Source organism: Micromys minutus (genome assembly GCF_963924665.1).
Source record: "Micromys minutus genome assembly, chromosome: 6".
NCBI lineage: Eukaryota > Metazoa > Chordata > Mammalia > Rodentia > Muridae > Micromys > Micromys minutus.
Window position 1 is genome coordinate 71,694,975 of NC_137975.1, and position 17,299 is coordinate 71,712,273.

The window sequence follows — 17,299 nt, forward strand, 5'->3', positions numbered from 1 at the left end:
AAGCTATTTTAAGAGGTTTGGGGCTGTCTCTCCTGTTGCATTTTATTTCCAAGATACTTTCATTCCTTTTTGACATCTTGTTATATGTATAATTTGTTCCTCTTCTTGAAGCACACTGTCAGCTATATTTAAAATATTTAGCATAAGTCTAAGAAAATGCATTTGTAGAATAAAGTAGCAGTGACGGTTGATTTAACTTTTTCTCTTGTAAATTGGACCCCGCCATCATGCATGAAACTTTATTTTTAGATAATACTATTCAGATTTTTGTTTTGCATGTAACCGCACAAACAGCATTTAGAAGGAAGGAACATTTGAATAGAACCTGACTTCTGTTCTCATCTCCCTGGGGAGACTCAGTCATTTCAAAGGTATTTAGTGTCTGGTTTTCTCTGGTTTGAAGGTTTTGAATAAAATTATCCATCCCGAAGAAAGAGGAAAGATTAGACACAAATCCTGCATTTAGAATGGTACTTAAATATAATTCTGTGTCACTTGACATTTAGTTTGCAGAAGGGTAAGACTTTGTCTTTATCTTTCTGAAAATAGATGCCATATCTTCCTATTGCTGTTTTTAAATAAAGTTGTGGTTATGAACAGGCCAACATATCCAAGATACAGAAGAGACATAGAAAACAACCAAAAATAGAAGTTGGGCTGTTACTTAAGTCAGTGCCAAGCTATTTTCTTCAGTGTGTGCATTAGTTCCAGATAAGGATAAATGTTCTATGACTGCCAAGATTTTTTTTTAACATAGCTGCCACTTCTTACAGACTGTATATGCTTATAAGAACTTTCAATTTCTTCAAGACTCTTGCATATCTAGCATCATTTTATTTTCATAAGTGCTACATGAAGTGGAAGGTTCTTTTTCCAGATAACCTCATTTATCAAGAAAAGAAAGAGGCCTCTCAGAACCGAATACGTGGCAGTGAGAAGGATAATAACAGGGTCTTGGAGGCTACCTTGGTGGGCAAAGCCTTTACTGTCCCAAGGTGAGGATCTGAGCTCTGATAACCAAAATCCATGCAAAAGCCGACACTGTAGCCCAGGTCTGTAGCCCAGTGCTTCTGCAGTGATGGGAAGAGTTCCCAGAGGTTCATGGGCCAGCTAGCCTGGCAGGCACAGCAATGAACAGCAGAGGCCCTTTCTCAAACAAGGACCAAGACAAGGACCAATACTTCCACCCCGAGGTACATGCACACAGGTACATGCAAGCACACACACAAATTTAGTCATTCTGGAATGACTAGTCTCACCTGGTTAAGGTCAAGGTGACAGCAGGCTCTGTTTTCTCTCAGAGGCTCTAGGAAGACTTGTATCCTTACCTTTTTCTCTGCTTCAGAGATTACCTTCGTCCTTGGTCTTTATCAGTTTCATCAATGGCAACGTGCGCTCTCTTTACAAACCTTTCTCACTTCCTGTCCCATAGTGAAATCACTGTCTTTCACTCTTCCAACGCTTTCTTCTCTCTGAAATTAAAGGCCTTTGGAATTACATTGGGTCACATAGATAATCTAAAATCATATCTCTGTTTATAGTCAACTGACACCAACCTTAATTTTTTCACATAAAATTAGCTCTTCCCTAGGTCCTGGGAATAGACATCATTGAAAGGAAGGTGTTCTGTCTACCCCAAGCTGCTGCTTTATAGTATCTCTCTTTCCCAAGAGTTTCTGGTAGTCAGAAGCCTCACCTATTTTAAGTGAAGCCTTTAAGTAACCCCAGTGGTGTTTTCGTTTTTTGTTGCTTTGCCTCTTTTGTAAAGGTTAATGTCCACAGATGATTGAGTGCTGTCTAAACTCTGGCTCCACTAGAGTTTGCAAAAGGCTTTGTCTCAATGCCACCATCACCATTGTATTCATGAGTGAGAGGTTGTAAAGAGAACCAGGCCTCAACAACTGCCTTTGTTCCTAAAATTAGAACACATGATGGCCGGGAAAATACCTGATTCCTTTGCCAATTTCTAAAATGATAACTATGTCCTAAAGAAGATAAATTATGCTTGGTATTTGAGTACCATTATGATGTCAGAATGTAAACACATTTGTTTCTTTATATGTTGTTGTCTTTAATAGTGTCCAGGTTACCCTATTCTGGACAATGCAAGAATCATTAAGGTGGCTTACAAACTTAATGACATGGTCCTATGTCTTTGATGCCTTTCTGGCTTTCTGGTAGGACAACATAGTAAATATTCAACTTGTATAATTTCTGGGGTTTTTTTTCTATCAAGCCTACTTACTTTTAATAAGAATTTTAGTAATTAGCAAACAAAATCTTGGTAAAAAATAAAATTATCACAATTTGGTTATAATTTTTAGGCTTTTCGTAAAACAGAGTGAAAAGAGATTTGAACTGTAAAATATATCATGAATTGGTGTTGAGAATTTCAACTCAGATTTAGTAGCACAAGACTTTTGTTTATTGGTCAATGTAATTTTCGATGAAAAAGGTCACTGCCTGCTGCTTCTCAAAAGCATTATTACTGTAGGTTAATCTGTACTAGGAAGGTAGCCAAGGCTTAGAAGTCTTTGTTCAAAGGACAATAGTCCTAGGACTTTGGGATCACTGTGACATGCTGCCAGAGCTGTAAGGGCCTTCTGGAACATGGCGCTCAGTGGCACCCATGCCTGGGTACTTGTCAGAATGATCTGGGAAGCTTTTGTAAATGGTCCCCCACCTCTGACCAACAAAATGAGTCATCTTCAAGCAGGGAATTAGGCATCTATTTCTGTTATTTATGAGCAGATAACTGGTTGGATGTGGTCAAAATGTCTAAGATATTCATGAGTACACTGGTGCATCCAGCAATGCTTTAACAGTGCATTTGAGTTTTAAGGGGCTATATGCTTTGACTGAGGTCACACAACTGAGGGAGAAAGGGATTTCTACAGCTAAATGTTGCTTTCCCCATGCATGGCTCACACCAATGCCATTGCCCTGCATTGTAGAAGATTTTCATAGAATCACAGTGGTTTTAGGTTTCTATTGCTTCTGCTGAAATCTACCATCACATGGTGGAGCACATCCTAGGTAACCAGAGATGTGGTGTATAGGCTTACTGGGATCTGGAATTGCAGCTTGACCTAGAGAGTACAGAAAAAGATGGAATCGAGAGCAGATGTTAGGCATTCCAGACCAGCAAGAAGCAAGACAGTTGTCAGCATGGAGTCCTATATAGGGCAAGGACCACTTAACAGGTGAATAAGCAGCACCCAATACACAGGCCATTTTCTGAGATCTTGGCTCTTTCTCCAGACACTACTGGTTCTCTTTTGAAGTTAGAGCAGAACTCTACCCTCTGAAGAGGAATCTGCAAAGAACAATGTAGGCTTTCCAATAAATGACACGTGACTCCTTCTCCACAGAATTTCATAGTCAACTGAAGAGACAAAGACTGTCATTTATTTTATAAAGAAGGCAAAAATGCTTAATAACATGGTCCAGTATGTTTTCCAAAAGAGGTTATATCCCCCAGGATAAATCACTAGAATCCCTGGGTGTTAGAGACCTGGACTGAGGAGGTTCAGACAGGCAATTAACCTTCATCTTCCTAAGATAACCAATGAAGTTAGCCATTTTAGTTATTAAACACTGAACAGCTGAAGACTATTTTCTAGGTCTTATATTACTAAGAAACACAAAGACCCCCTTGACTTCATGATGGAACTAAGCCATCAATGTGTATGCTTAATATTAGATCTGGTAAGAAGGCATTCACTACTAAACAGGGAACTGTGTTTAATATCATGGAAGGGCACGCTTGGCCTGCTGCTGAGCACAGACATGTTGGGATACATTCCACCAACAATTTAATTAGTAATACCAGGGAATCCAATTCTTTTTGTTCCACAGGGAAACAATATTGCACATAAGAGCAAGCTTCTAGAGTCAGGTTGCCCGAGTTCAAACACTACCCACTCCATTTTTTTCCTACATCACTATCCTCCGTGCTTTGGTTTTCTTGACTTGAAAAGCAAATGACAAGAGAAGTTCCTGTTTCTGTTAAATAGAAGGTATAGAGAGGGTGTGAGTATTAGAATAACACCTAATACTGCCCGTTACATGCTGTGTGCTAAGTGCCTATAATTGCCATTCCCCTAATTATCATCAGTGATGCTCACTGCCACCTCCTCTCCCCCCAGTACTGCATCTGGACAGATGGGCTAAATGCACTGCTTGGGAAGGACATGATGAGTGACCTGACACGCAATGACCTGGACACCCTGCTGAGCATGGAGATCAAGCTTCGCCTGCTGGACCTGGAAAACATCCAGATCCCTGATGCACCTCCGCCCATCCCCAAGGAGCCTAGCAACTATGACTTTGTCTATGACTGTAACTGAACTGGCTGGGACCCGGACACATTCCTCCCAAACTGGAAGATCTGGCTATCAGCAGAGAGGAGGGCAAACACACCCACATGTTGCGACCTCCCTTTGCTGGAGTAGAAGCTGCAGATCAACCCTTCCTTTGGCCTCATTTTTAGCCCTAGCCCTCTCCCCACAACCCTTTTCTGGCATCTCACCAAATCCTTGAATCTATTTCCTAACTCAGTGTTTTAGATCCTTTCCCATTGCTACAGCTCACCTATGGGTCATGAGCAAAAGCCACCCCTAGTAAGAAAGTCAAAGAGTCCTCTCATTGTAACCGGCTATGGGCATATCCTTCCTTTATGCCTAGAGTAGGAAAGCCATTTAGTCCCAAGCTGCTTTATATTTTGGTTTGCTCACCAAACCAAGAGAAATGCCGAAGGCCAGGGTTGGATAAAATAGCTCTGCTACTGGATAAGAAGACCAAAGGCCTCCTATCCCTTCTCTCCAGAGTCACCTCACATCATCAGCTCTATATGAGATGAGATTGCTTTCACATTGCCTCTCTCCCCCTTTCTTGCCTTGGCCTTGCTCTGGTCCACTTTGGTCTCACATGTAGCAGCAGCAGCCTCATTGTAGTTCTCTACAGCATCAGGTCTCCCAAACAGTCTGGAGTCCATGCCTGTTCCTTGTCTGCACTGTGACCATGACCAACCTCTCTATCACACTGTCTAGTCTTGGGCTTCCTCTCCTTGCCCCAGCCCAGACCTGCCTTCTTCATCTCTTCAAGCTCCCAGCCCTTAGCAGAAAGCACAAATGAAGTCAGTAGTTCTGCTCCATCTCTGATAGACTAAACCTAACCGCCTCTAAGGCAGCTGTTGCTATCCACCAGTTCCCTGCCACCTTCTCCCTGGGGTTCCTGCCACAGTCCAGGTTCTCCAGGGTGGTCAAGCTGTCAGACATCCAAGTTTACATCGTTGTAATTATTATAGGTCTTTAAAATTTACAAGGGTTTGGGGTTATTTTGTTTTGTTCTGTTTTTTGGCTTTGTTTTTGTATAAAAGAGTCTAACATTTTTTGCCAGACAGATATATATTTAATGAAAAGAAGAGATACATAAATGTATGTACTTTCCAGCTTTTGTTTTTAATTATTTTAATCCCAAACATCTTCCTGAGAATAACACCCTTAAACATGCTGTGGAATAAAATTTAATGTGATGAGTTGGGGAGCTGGTGTTTTGATTTAGTAATGTGAGTGCTTGCTACTCCAGCATATCCATCAACTTGTTAGAGATGCAAAAATCAGACAACCCCTCCAGACTTCTGAACCACGCTGTTTCACTTGGGTGTTGAGAAGCATCAATTGTCAGCTCTAAATGTTGCTGATATCATTTCTAGGAGGCACATCCCAACTCACCAAGGAGATGAGACTCACTATACAAAAGTATATGTTTTTTAATTTATAATTTATATTGCTGCGTCCTCAGCACACTGCCCCGTTATCTTCTCCTTACCATTTCATGATTTATAGAGCCAGTGCAGTCAGAGATTACTGACACCAAGGGGACATGTTGAACTGTGGGAAGGAATACAAACCCATACACCTGAAATCAGTTACGCCAAACCCAATCTTACTGTGCATTAATAAGTTCCTGCAAATGTCATATGGATCGTAAACTCTAAGGGCTGGGAGGGATGGCAGAACTCAATGCAGTGCAGCTTAGCCACTCTGAACTGGCAGCCAAGATGTAGATCCTCGCAGGCCACTGCTCTTTGTGGCTGTCAAGATGGTCAATTGCAGATTGGCCTGGGCTCAAATGACATGGTCCAGAGCACACCATAAACTGCAAAATCCATAGTCATTCACGAGGTCATTCTTTCCACCACAGTGCCCACATCTGAGTGTCGGGTTGACATTTCCTTCATTCTTAAGCTTTACTCTTATTAACATGCATGCCCTTCCTGACTGAGTCATCTCCTGTTCTACCTGCTGTGTGAGTAGTTAGGTAAGAGAAAGTGGATAGAGGCAGTTTAAGAGATCCACCTGGCTTGTGGCCTGGCTGAGAAGAATCCATCTACTGGTATCGCTAGTTTGGTCCACAGATTAGAAATTTGCAGGGACTTTTTCTTCCCATTTATATATAGTACTTGTGCACATGTGGGAGACAACACGGTGTTTGGATCTATGTTACACTGGGTAATGAGAAAGCCTCTCTATTGCCATAACCTTTCATCATATCTTCATAGTGAAAACACTGGAAATCCCCTCTTCTGGTGATCTCACGATATACAACCTTGGGAACTATATCCACACTCCTGTGCTGTAGGACCCCAGAGTGTGACCCTCCTTTCTATCATTGTACCCACTGGCCAACCCATTACATACCCCATCCGCTGGTTTCTCTGGCCTCCAATGTTGACTCTCTGTTCTGCCCTCAGCAGCTACCGGCTTCTGTGCCAGGTGTTGTGTTCATGTCCTCAATATATTCATTTAATGATGTCTTCCAGTGCCACCCAGAATGTTGAAAGTGACTGCATTTTATCTTTTTATGGCTCGGTGATAGTCAGTTGTGTACACCCGCCACCTTTTAGTATTGCACTCACCTCTTGGTGGGCGCTGAAATTGATCCCACACAACCAGGTTTGTGAATACGGCTGCAGTAAATATGAGAGTGCAGATTTCTCTTGACAAGCCTTTGTTTCCTTTTAGTATGTATGGAAGACACACCTCTTCACAGACTGACAATAGCTTAAGAACAAGCCATCGCTGTTCTGTATTTCTTTCATTTTGTGCAAGGTGGGAAAAGGTTGTTGCCCAAATTCAACACCTCACCCCTCCCAAGGCATTTCCCACATGCATTAAGACCAGCACCTCAAGTTGGGTCCTGTTAGCCTCAGCTCCCCAAGCTCAAGCCTGCAAAGCCCGTGTAATGCAGAAGAGAAACATAAAGTCCAAGTTCTCTTCTCCGAGCCAGCTTCATCTGAAATAAAATATTTCATCTGAATTTGCTGATATTTAATTGACATAACAATCCCTGCAATGACTTTTAAGAGCAGGGAATACCAGTGGTAATGTCAACCAAAAAAAAATGTGTCACCCTAAATGTTCCCTGAACCTATCTGTAGATCGTCTGATGAGCAATGAAATGAGTTTGGTTAGTCATTTAGTCTTATGTAAAACCAAAGGGTTCCAGTTCAGTGCAGTGAGACTTTTGTCCATATTCAGGTGAAGCAACATTAGAGTGTGACTTGGTGCCAAATGTCTCCAATCCCAGCACTCAAGAGGCAGGCAGGCTGATCTGTATGAGATCAAGCTTAGTCTGGTCCACATAGTGAGTTCCAGCCCAGCCAGGGCTAAAGAGATGAGCTCACACCTGCAATCCCTCCAGAAGGATTTCACATCCAAGGTTAGCCTAGAGTACATAGACCCTGTCTCCAAACGTTAACAAAAGCAGATACTGTGGTAAAGAAAACGAGGGAATGAGTGGCAGGAAATCTACTTAGAGCTTAGAAAACATACTGGCCATGGAAGAAAAGAACCTTCTATGTAAAGCAGAGTATAGAGTTGGGAGGAAGGGAACACCTGTGGCCACATAGGAATCAGTGAGCCTCCCTGTGGCTGGTGGTCACGTTCACACAGAGCAAAGGACTCTAACATGGTAGAAGGAGAAAGGCATGGAGCAAGAGTTCAGAAATGGAGTTGGCAAGGGTCTTCACTTGAGGACATAAGAAGATGCATTAGGAGTGCCGTTGCCCATTTTAGCATTGACATGAAATACCACAGAGCAGCTATGTGGGGACAGATTAGAGTTGGAGACGTTGGAAGCTGATGTAATAGCAAAGATGGTACTTAAATAGTCCCCGGCTGGAACCTTTGGGACCCAGACTTTCAATCTGCAATTGGAAAGGGGAAGGGGATGAAGTCATCGAAGAGGCAGCACAAGCTGGAGACAGAGACTTAATTAAGCAGGGACTCAGGAAGAGAGTGCAGAGGACTCCTGGGCTTCCGGAATAATGCTCGAGTAAGCAGATAATAAGGCTGGGCCCATATCTAAAATCAAGAAGAAAGGCAGAAAGGGAGAGTTTAGGGAAGGATAATGAAATGAGATAATGCAATAGTTGTATTTGTTGGACTTCTCCGAACAGAAAATTAGGATTTGGAGCAAGTCACTTAACCATCCTGAGCCTCTGACGTCACTTATGAAATGGAATTCTCATCTATTGGGAGTATGAAAGAGATGTCTGCAAACTGTTAGTGCTCAAAAAGCACGCCCCCCCATTCTCCACCCTTCTCTTCCTACTCTCTCTCTTTTCTGTTATTTATGACAGTTTGAGTCTAGGATGTTTATCACGGTCGAAGTAAATAGCCTGTGTTGAGCAATCCAGGAATCTGCATGTCTCTCTGCAGCTGGTGGGGCGGGCACACATAGAGCTCTAACGCTGTAGAAGCGAGGCATGGAACAAGAATTCAGTAACGAGTTGGCAAGGGAATTTTACTTGAAGACAAAAGAAAATCCATTAGGAGTGTCACTGTTCATTTTAGAATTCAGAAATATTATAAAACAGCTGTGTCTAGGAAAGACTGAAGTCAAAGAAATCGGAAGCAGACATAACAGCACAGATGTTATTGAAATAGTCCAAAGCAATAACTTTTTGGGCCCAGACTTTCAAATCTACAATTGGAGGGGGGACTTTGTTTTATAAGGAGAGCAAAAAAAACTGGAAAATTAAAACCCAACATAGCCAATGGAAGACCTGAGATTAACAACAAAATCACAATTTAAAAATCAGTCTGGAAGACAAGATTCTATGCCATAATGCTATTTTAAAATATAATTGGAATTAAAATTTCATGTGATTTTATTTCTTCTGAGAATGACTATGTATGTGAAATAATCACTTCAAGCCCAATGCTTTTTTTAATTCAGAAAAATCATCAAAATATACTCAGATGAAGGAGAAAAATTACTACTGTCTTTAAAAAAAAACAAAAAACAAAACAAAACAAACAAACAAACAAAAAAAAAAAAAACCTCCTGCTATGAGCATAGTTGTTCCATTGAGTACCAAACCAAAATTTGGATGTTCTGGAAGCCAGAAAAAAAATTAGGAAGAAGGTTGGGACATACTGCTTTCATGTTTTAAACATCATACTCATGCGGAATATCCTCCCATCTTTGTGAGAAGACATTCCATTAAAATACCTGCTTCAATAGATACATCTAAGCAGGTCATGTCTGTCACCCCATTTTGCAGAGTAGAGGTGCCCATTGGCCATTTGAGAAATAAAGCAAGTAGGTGTTTCAGAAGGGACCACGTGAGCTCTGGAGTGATTTCAGGGCAAAGTTAGAGACTGAGAATGGGGCTCTCAAAGCAGAGCCACCAGAAAAACTTGGCCCTGGAAAGGTTCAGAAACCCATAATTTTCATCCAACACTAGAAGACAGGTCTTTGGCAGAGTATAAGGACTAAGGACCAATAGTGCAAAATTCTGTGGACCTTCCATGACTGGTAACTATACATCATGACCAGAACATAAAAGGCAAATGTGAAACTATGGTTTGAAGTTGATTACCATTGAGAAAGAAAAAGATGAAAGTGAGTATAAGGCACACCTAAAATGACTGCAGTGTGTGTTGCTAAGCTGGCCTGAGAGAGTAAGAAGGAAAAACAGGGATTGCCCATCAAGTAACAAGAAAAGGCCTCTGCTGCACTGCTAATTGCTTTTTGTTCTTATGATAAAAGTGAATTGTCTAAGAGTTTGTCTTACGATTCCAGAAGGAGAGTCTGTAATGGATGAGAGGTCCAGTTGGGTACCCACTGGTGAAGCCATCAGGGTTTAATGGATAGTTCTAACCCCACAGTCACAAAGATGTCCAAGTCAAATTTAGTGGACACAAAATAAGACAAAAAGTGATGAATGTAGGAAAACTCTGTGGAGATGAAGGGGTACTAGTAAGGGTGGAGGAGATGAGTATGTGGGGAACAGTAATCAGAATGCATTATTTCTATGATGAAATTGTCAAAGAAACAAACAACAGCAAAAGGTAAAAGAAGAAAACTGACTTCTAAAAGTTGTCCTCTGAGTACCACGTGTATACTGTAGTACATGTTCGCTCACACTCCTCATACTCACACCATGTACACACAAACACACACAGACACCAAACACACACTCAAAACATACACACATTTACAACACATGCATATCTACACACCACATATACATACCACACATACCACATACATACTCAGCACATACATTCACAACACTTGCACATATACACAACAAACATTCACAACACACAACACACACATACACACACCAAACACATACATTCACATCATATGGGCACAGTCACACTACACATGCACAGACAGCACACACGCTTACACTACACATGCACACTCACACCATACATGCATGCACACATATGACATATGAGACACACAGACAATAATAATAATTTATAGTTAATAATATATTATTTAAGAATCTTGAGATTTCTATGTTTGTGGAGACCAAATAGGATGTTGAATGTCTGGGCATCATTCCTCATCTTACTCCTTTGAGACAGGGTCTATAATTGAATGTGGAGCTTGGTTGTTGGTGACCATTAAGCCCCAGAGAGCCACCTGTCCCCTTCCCAAACACTGCAGCCTTGGGGTTACAGCCATGCACAGTTGTATCTTTTACATGGGTGCTGGGATCTGAACTGTGGTCCTCATGATTGTACAGTGAGCATTCTTCTTCACTGAGCCATCCTAAAATCCTCAGTCAGAAAGGGTGTAGAACCAGATGGAAAGAGAGGTGAAGAGGAACTGAGAGGAATAGGGGGAAAGGAAACCATACTCAATATATATTGCGTACAAAAAAAAGATCTTTTTTCAATAAAAGAAAAAGTGAAAACACAACAAAACAGGAAATTAAAATCCTCTATCAACAGATTGCCCTCTTCCTCTGCTTTCACCCATTTTACACTATGCCACTTTCCAGACCTCATGCCTCAGTTGACCCACCTACCATGACTGGTGCCTATTTAGCTCCACTTGAGTTCTGCTGGCCTCAGCTGGGCTGTCTTTTTTCCTCATCTTACCCTCTCTGACCAGTCAGTCCCTCTTGTTGCCCATGGGCAGCTGCCTCCCTATTTAAACCCCTAATTTGTCTGCCCCAGATTTCTCAAAGCTTTAACTGGTAAAGAGGACTTCTGCTAACATGGGTAATTGTGGGTCTGCGTTCGGGAGGTTTCACATGGAGAGTCTGGCTAGGTGTGTGGGTTCAGGCAAAGTGAAGAGAATTTGGGCAGGGAGGGGGAACTGCTTCCACTTCCGCTGCTGGTGCTGTCCTGCCTTCGTTTCCACAGGACATTGGGCCAGGAAGAGCCAGCAGGAGACTGATTAGTCAGCAGGGGGTACAGGGGAGCTTCTGGTAGCAATTTCAGGAGGCCAGATCTCTTCCCCAAGTGGTGTTAAGGCTCTTATGAGAGAAGCTCTCAGATGATGGAATAACTCCTGCACACTTTTAATCCTTCTGGATAGGATTCTTATACAAAGTTTTAGAATGGGTCAGGGTCTGACATTAAGTACTTCCTATTGGCTTGGCCTGAGAGCTTGGTAATACCTCACCCACATATTTGGGGGCATGATCCTGTTTCTAAGTGACTGATGTGTCTTGAGCCTATGTGACCTGTAGTCCCATCCTCACCTGTGGAAGAGGGGCTTAGGGTGTTGCCCTTTGTGACTGATCTGTCTCAAACCTCTCTACAGTGGGCTGTGGGGAGGCTGTAGCTACATGAGACAGGCCTGATATCCTGAGAAATTAGGAAGCTCATACGGTCCTTTAGGGTCCCCAGGACTTTGTTCTATCTCAGCCGGGAATCAGGGCACCTTTCACAGCCCATCACCCCACAAGTAATTATTTTTAATTAGACTCTTAGTCCTCATAAATTTAAACTACCAGCCAGATGCAAAAAGAAAAAAAAATATCATTCTTAAGTCAGTCTTTGCAAGAACCATGGCACCCCAAATTCAAGTACTCATCAAATTTTCCCTTTATTACAGACTAAGGAAATGAAAGTATTGGTTACATTAAGTAATTTTCACTGAACAAAGCCCCTAAGGGCACATGACAACCTTTAAGTTGATGGTTTGGGGGCCAGAGAGAGTTCAATTTTCTTACACCATTTGTAGTTCCTGGTAGGTCAGCCATGGAGCGCACACATTTGACTTAATAGGTTATTTAAGAGGAAAAGAAGAATTCAAAGTTAGAAGTGGGTCTGGGAGACATGGGGAGGTGAATATAATAAAAATAAATTCTATGAAATTCTCAAATAGCTAATATAGCACATTAAATTTTTGTGCCATAATTTTTAAACATGGAAATGTTGAACAATTATCATATAGCACCTTTATTACTTTCAATAGATGATGTTTGGTGTAGAGTAAACTTTCACTTTAACAATGCATACCAAATACTTTAAGGTAGACCTTTCTGGTGTCCAAAGACATGCCTATGTCCAGTTCGAGGTTCCTACAAATCTGGGAATAAGATAAAGTTCTGTCCCTTCTATAATAAAATGAGATTTTGTTTCCCTATCCAAATCTCTTCCCTATCCTCCTGTAGGCAGTGCCATAATGCCACGTGAAGAACGGGTGGGTCAGGCTTGGGATGTGACCTGGAGAACCAGGATCAGTGGTGCAACCTTCAGAGATAAAGCTAAATATGGAAACCGAGTCAAAGTGTAGAAGCTGAACAGGACCATAAAAGACAGTACCGATAGTGGCTACAAGGTACTCTATCTGCTGCCAAAAAATAGTTGTAAAACCTTTACAGCTGCCTTTGCTTGACATGACACTGTGATGGATGTTGAGCTGTCTGCCATTGGTTCTAGCAGCTACTATTCACAGCCTGGTACAAAGCACAGTGTTCTATGCTTGTCTGCCAGGGATATGGTGGCCTTCTCTTTATGGCTTACTTTTTATGGCTTTGGTTACCTGAGGCCAGCAGTAATAAATGCAAAAATTCATGCGATTTCTTTTGCATAGGATGATAATGTTGCCCATCCCTCCCCACCAACCCAGAATGTGACTGAGCCTTCTCTGCTTTTGTTTGTTTGCTTAGCATCAGCAATCCTGTAAATGCCACACCTTTTGTCAGGCAGTAAGTATCCAGGTATCAGATGGACTGTCACAGTGAACTAGTGTTTATATTCAAGTAACACTTTAAAAATACTTCATTGTGGCCACAAAATGCAAGGCTGGTGATGTTGTCAATTTCATTATAGTGTGTTGCTATGATCATTGTATTTTATTAATATGGCTGTCTTAGTGGACGTAATTTGAATTTTATGGTGAGTTTTTATGTATAGGAAACAACACGACACAAATAGAGTTTATTGCCCATGGTTTAAGGCATCCTCTGGGAGTCTGGGATAATGCTCTCAGCAAATAAAGAGAGAATATACTATATTTCACTCTCTGATCACCCACCTTCCTACCCTGGGGGCTGGTACTGTTACTTACTCTACAGATAAAAGGTCAAAGCTCATTCCCAGTGTCACTCAAGGAGAAAAGTGTTGACTCAGGAGGTGTCAGGCCCCTCTGATTCTCTGGGATCAACTGTATCATCAGGAGTTTGTAGAAGACCTAGCCTGTGCTAAGTAGAAGACCTAGCCTGTGCTAAGCATGCTTGTGGGTCCTTAACATTCTAACCCTGGAGCCTCTTCTTTCCCTCTCAGATGGAGAAATAGACCACTTCATTTTTCTGATAGAATTCTTTATTTCTGACATATCAGTCCTCTTTGTAAGCCTCTGACTCATGCCTTGAACTTCAGTGTACTTGGGGACATGAAGAATTTATTGGAGCCCCTTTGAGGGACCAGAAGTTAGACAGATCCTAGGAAGACAGATAGGGAGAAAGGATATCACTAGATAATGAAGATGGTGAACTTCCAACATAGCTACTTTCTTTTCTCCAGCCCTCAGGTCTGCGGCCTTTTCTCTTGCCATGAGGTTCTCTGCTGATGGACTGGTTCCACATGGTACACAGCAACTGTCTCACCAGCTACCCTGTCTTTCTTCAACCTGACCACCCCTAAATTAGGAGAGGAAGACCTTTCAGAAACTTAAAATACTCAGCCTTTAAGAGGTTTTTTTCAGTCTCCCAGGTCTCCCCTCTGCAGTGATTTTTTTCTCTAAGTGCCTGCTCCACATGTGTTTCCTTGCCTGCTATAAAAACCCATTTTTCACCTGCTAAATTTATCTGCTCCTGTTGTCAGCCTTTGACGTTTCTCCACTGCTACCGGTGGTGCTCAAGACTGTCCTTGCTTTTTAACTCTTTAACTAGTAGGAAAGAAAGGAACCCAATTAAGACACCTAGATGGCTGGCACCTCGGCTCCATGCCTTATTTCCTCACCCTCAAACCTCAAGAATTTTCACCAGTTTTTCTGCTCCATCATCTCTTCTCCTGGTCAGCAATTTTAAGAGAATGTTCTCACTGTCCTCAGTATCTCCTGCAAGTTTCGATAGACCCTCTTTTCCCACTTCATCCCTTTGTGATACTTCTGCTTCTCTGTTGCTCCCAGGTAAGCTGCTCTACGTGCTTCTCCGTTCTCTTCGGGATCGTTGTAGTCTACAAACACTGGAGGGGATGCTTTCTTGGAGTTAGATTCAAATATGTGTGCTCAACCATTAAGAGCATGTGCTGCTCGTGTAGACTTCCTGTGTCCGGTGGCTCTGTTACCCGTGACTCCAGCTCCAGGGGCTTCTGATGCCTCTGGCATGTTCATGTGCCTGCGTTCATCCTCATCCATACATACTCACAGGTGCAGTAATTAAAAATAAAACAACGCGTGGATAGGTGATTTGTAGATAGATGTGTAGATGGATGAGTTGATTAGGTAGATTAATGACAGGTAGGTAATAATAGCTATGACAGATATAGAGAGGTTAGATAGATGATAGATAAATGAATGATTGATAGACAGATAGATAGATGTAGATGAGTGAATATAGAAGATATGATTCCAACATCACTCTTTATTATAAAGAATATACAGTTCTTAGGTGCTTCGCTGCATATTCCCTATTGCAAACTAGCAACTGTTTTCCAGGTGAGAACCATCTTCCTCAGGACTATTTCTCGGGAAATTTCAGACATCTCATATGTTACCATGACAAAATGCAAAGGAAAAGGGCACAGCACTGGGGTGGGAGCAGACTTCAGACTCAGCCGCACATGCTGCTAGGTGGGCAGTACTGCTGCTGTGAGCCGGTCATCCGTACACGGTCCACTAACTTGGCCTGTGTGAGGAGGAAAACAATGTCATACCACTCGCCTACCCTGTCCTGTGGCGGCCATCTATCCTGGCACCTACTGTGAGTGAAAAGAGAAGAAATGAAGTCAAACACGCAATTTCATTTGGCCCAAGTTATTTCAGCATCTGTAAAGCAAGAATTCATCTATCACAAATAAAGTCATTATCGAAGCAGCTGTTACCCAGACGTGTCTCCCAGCTGGGCAGATAGGAGAGCAATTTATCTCTGAGCAGCAGCTTGCCAACATGTAACCTGCCACCTTTGAGGAAGAGTCTTCAGAACCTAAGATCCAAGAAGATACAGATGAAATGGCTCTTTAATTCTTTTCAAAATAATGCCGATTGCAACTTATCGTGTAAAAAAAAAAAAAAAAAAAAAAAAAAAAAAAAAAAAAAAAACCTTAAAAACTGGAGAATCTAAAAACATATGCCTAGAGAATTACTTGTAATCAAGATAATAACTATCATTAATATTTGAATATATTCCGCATCCTGTCACATAAGGTTCAGTCTATGATCTATATCTATATGTTTGCGACACCAGGTAAAATGCATCACCTGGAGAGGGTAAGTCACATAACTGCTTTATTTAGACAAGTGTTCTGGGGTTGCAACAGTGACCCCAGTGATCTTCCTCCACATCTCTTTATATAAGACCATGCACCAGGACCTTCTGAAAATCCCCTGACAGGTCTGAAGCCTCACCTTCACATGCAAGTGTCTCATGTTTCGATGAACATTGACACATGAGAACAACAGCAAAATTAGCAAAGTCTATGTATTACACGAAGGAAACCCCAGTGGAAGGCTTCTAGTCCAAAGTGATGCACAATGAGGTGGAAACGGAAGAAAAAGTAGATTCAGAACCTGAATGGAGACTGAATTTGTATCTGTCTCCTTTGCACTCTTCGATGGTTCCTGATTGTCCATGTGACACATATAAAATCACCTAGGAACAGAGTCTTAGCGGGGAATTGTTCAGGTTAGGCTGTGGGCATCGTCTCTAACTCTCCACCACAGATATAACAGGACCAGTTCTCTCAAGTACATGTTACAATGGCCTCCTTGCCATGATGGTCTACAATATGGAGCTGTGAGCCAAAAAACCCTTTGATTTCTCAAGTTGTTTTTGCAGGGTGGTGCATTACAGGAACAAAACATCATCATCATCCACAACAAAAAAGAGACACTTGGTAATTAACTTGTGCCCACTGCAGTCTATTTAAAATTTCCCCACAATCTTCTTTAAAATATTTCTTTAAGAACAGAAGATAAGCTGGGAAGGATGGTGCGTGCCTGAAATCCCACTAGCTGAGGAAGTAGAGGCAGTAAGAACTGGTGATGTTGAGGTTATCTTGTGCTGTCTCAGAAACAATAAAACCCAGCCAAACAGAACAAGGGGAAATGTAGGAAGCATACACCTTAGTGCAGGGAATGTGGAGTTACAGTATTCATTCTTTGCAGGGCAAATTCTCCAGCTTCATTCTTGTGGGTGATGATGAACAAGTGACACCCGGGTGGCATGCTGCTGTAGAAGGTGACTACTACGGTGAGGATGCTGGACAGCATCCTTGCCCTCCACCCACTGTGCCAACAGTATCAACCCCTTTTCTTCTAATTGTGATAATTAAATGGCTCCCAGTATTGTCAGTTGCCCACGGGAAGG

General features: G+C 41.9%; 1 protein-coding gene across 2 annotated transcripts in view; it reads left to right on the top strand.

Moving 5' to 3' along the window:
• Positions 1–5,530, top strand: part of ELMO1 (engulfment and cell motility 1) — a 318,208-nt gene extending 312,678 nt beyond the window's left edge. For both annotated transcript variants that reach the window (XM_080918030.1, XM_080918031.1), the window contains one exon: positions 4,149–5,530. In XM_080918030.1, the coding sequence (XP_080774156.1) occupies positions 4,149–4,349 (201 nt within the window). In that variant the 3' untranslated portion in view covers positions 4,350–5,530. The remainder of the gene's footprint in view (positions 1–4,148) is intronic.
• The last annotated feature ends 11,769 nt before the right edge of the window (positions 5,531–17,299 follow it).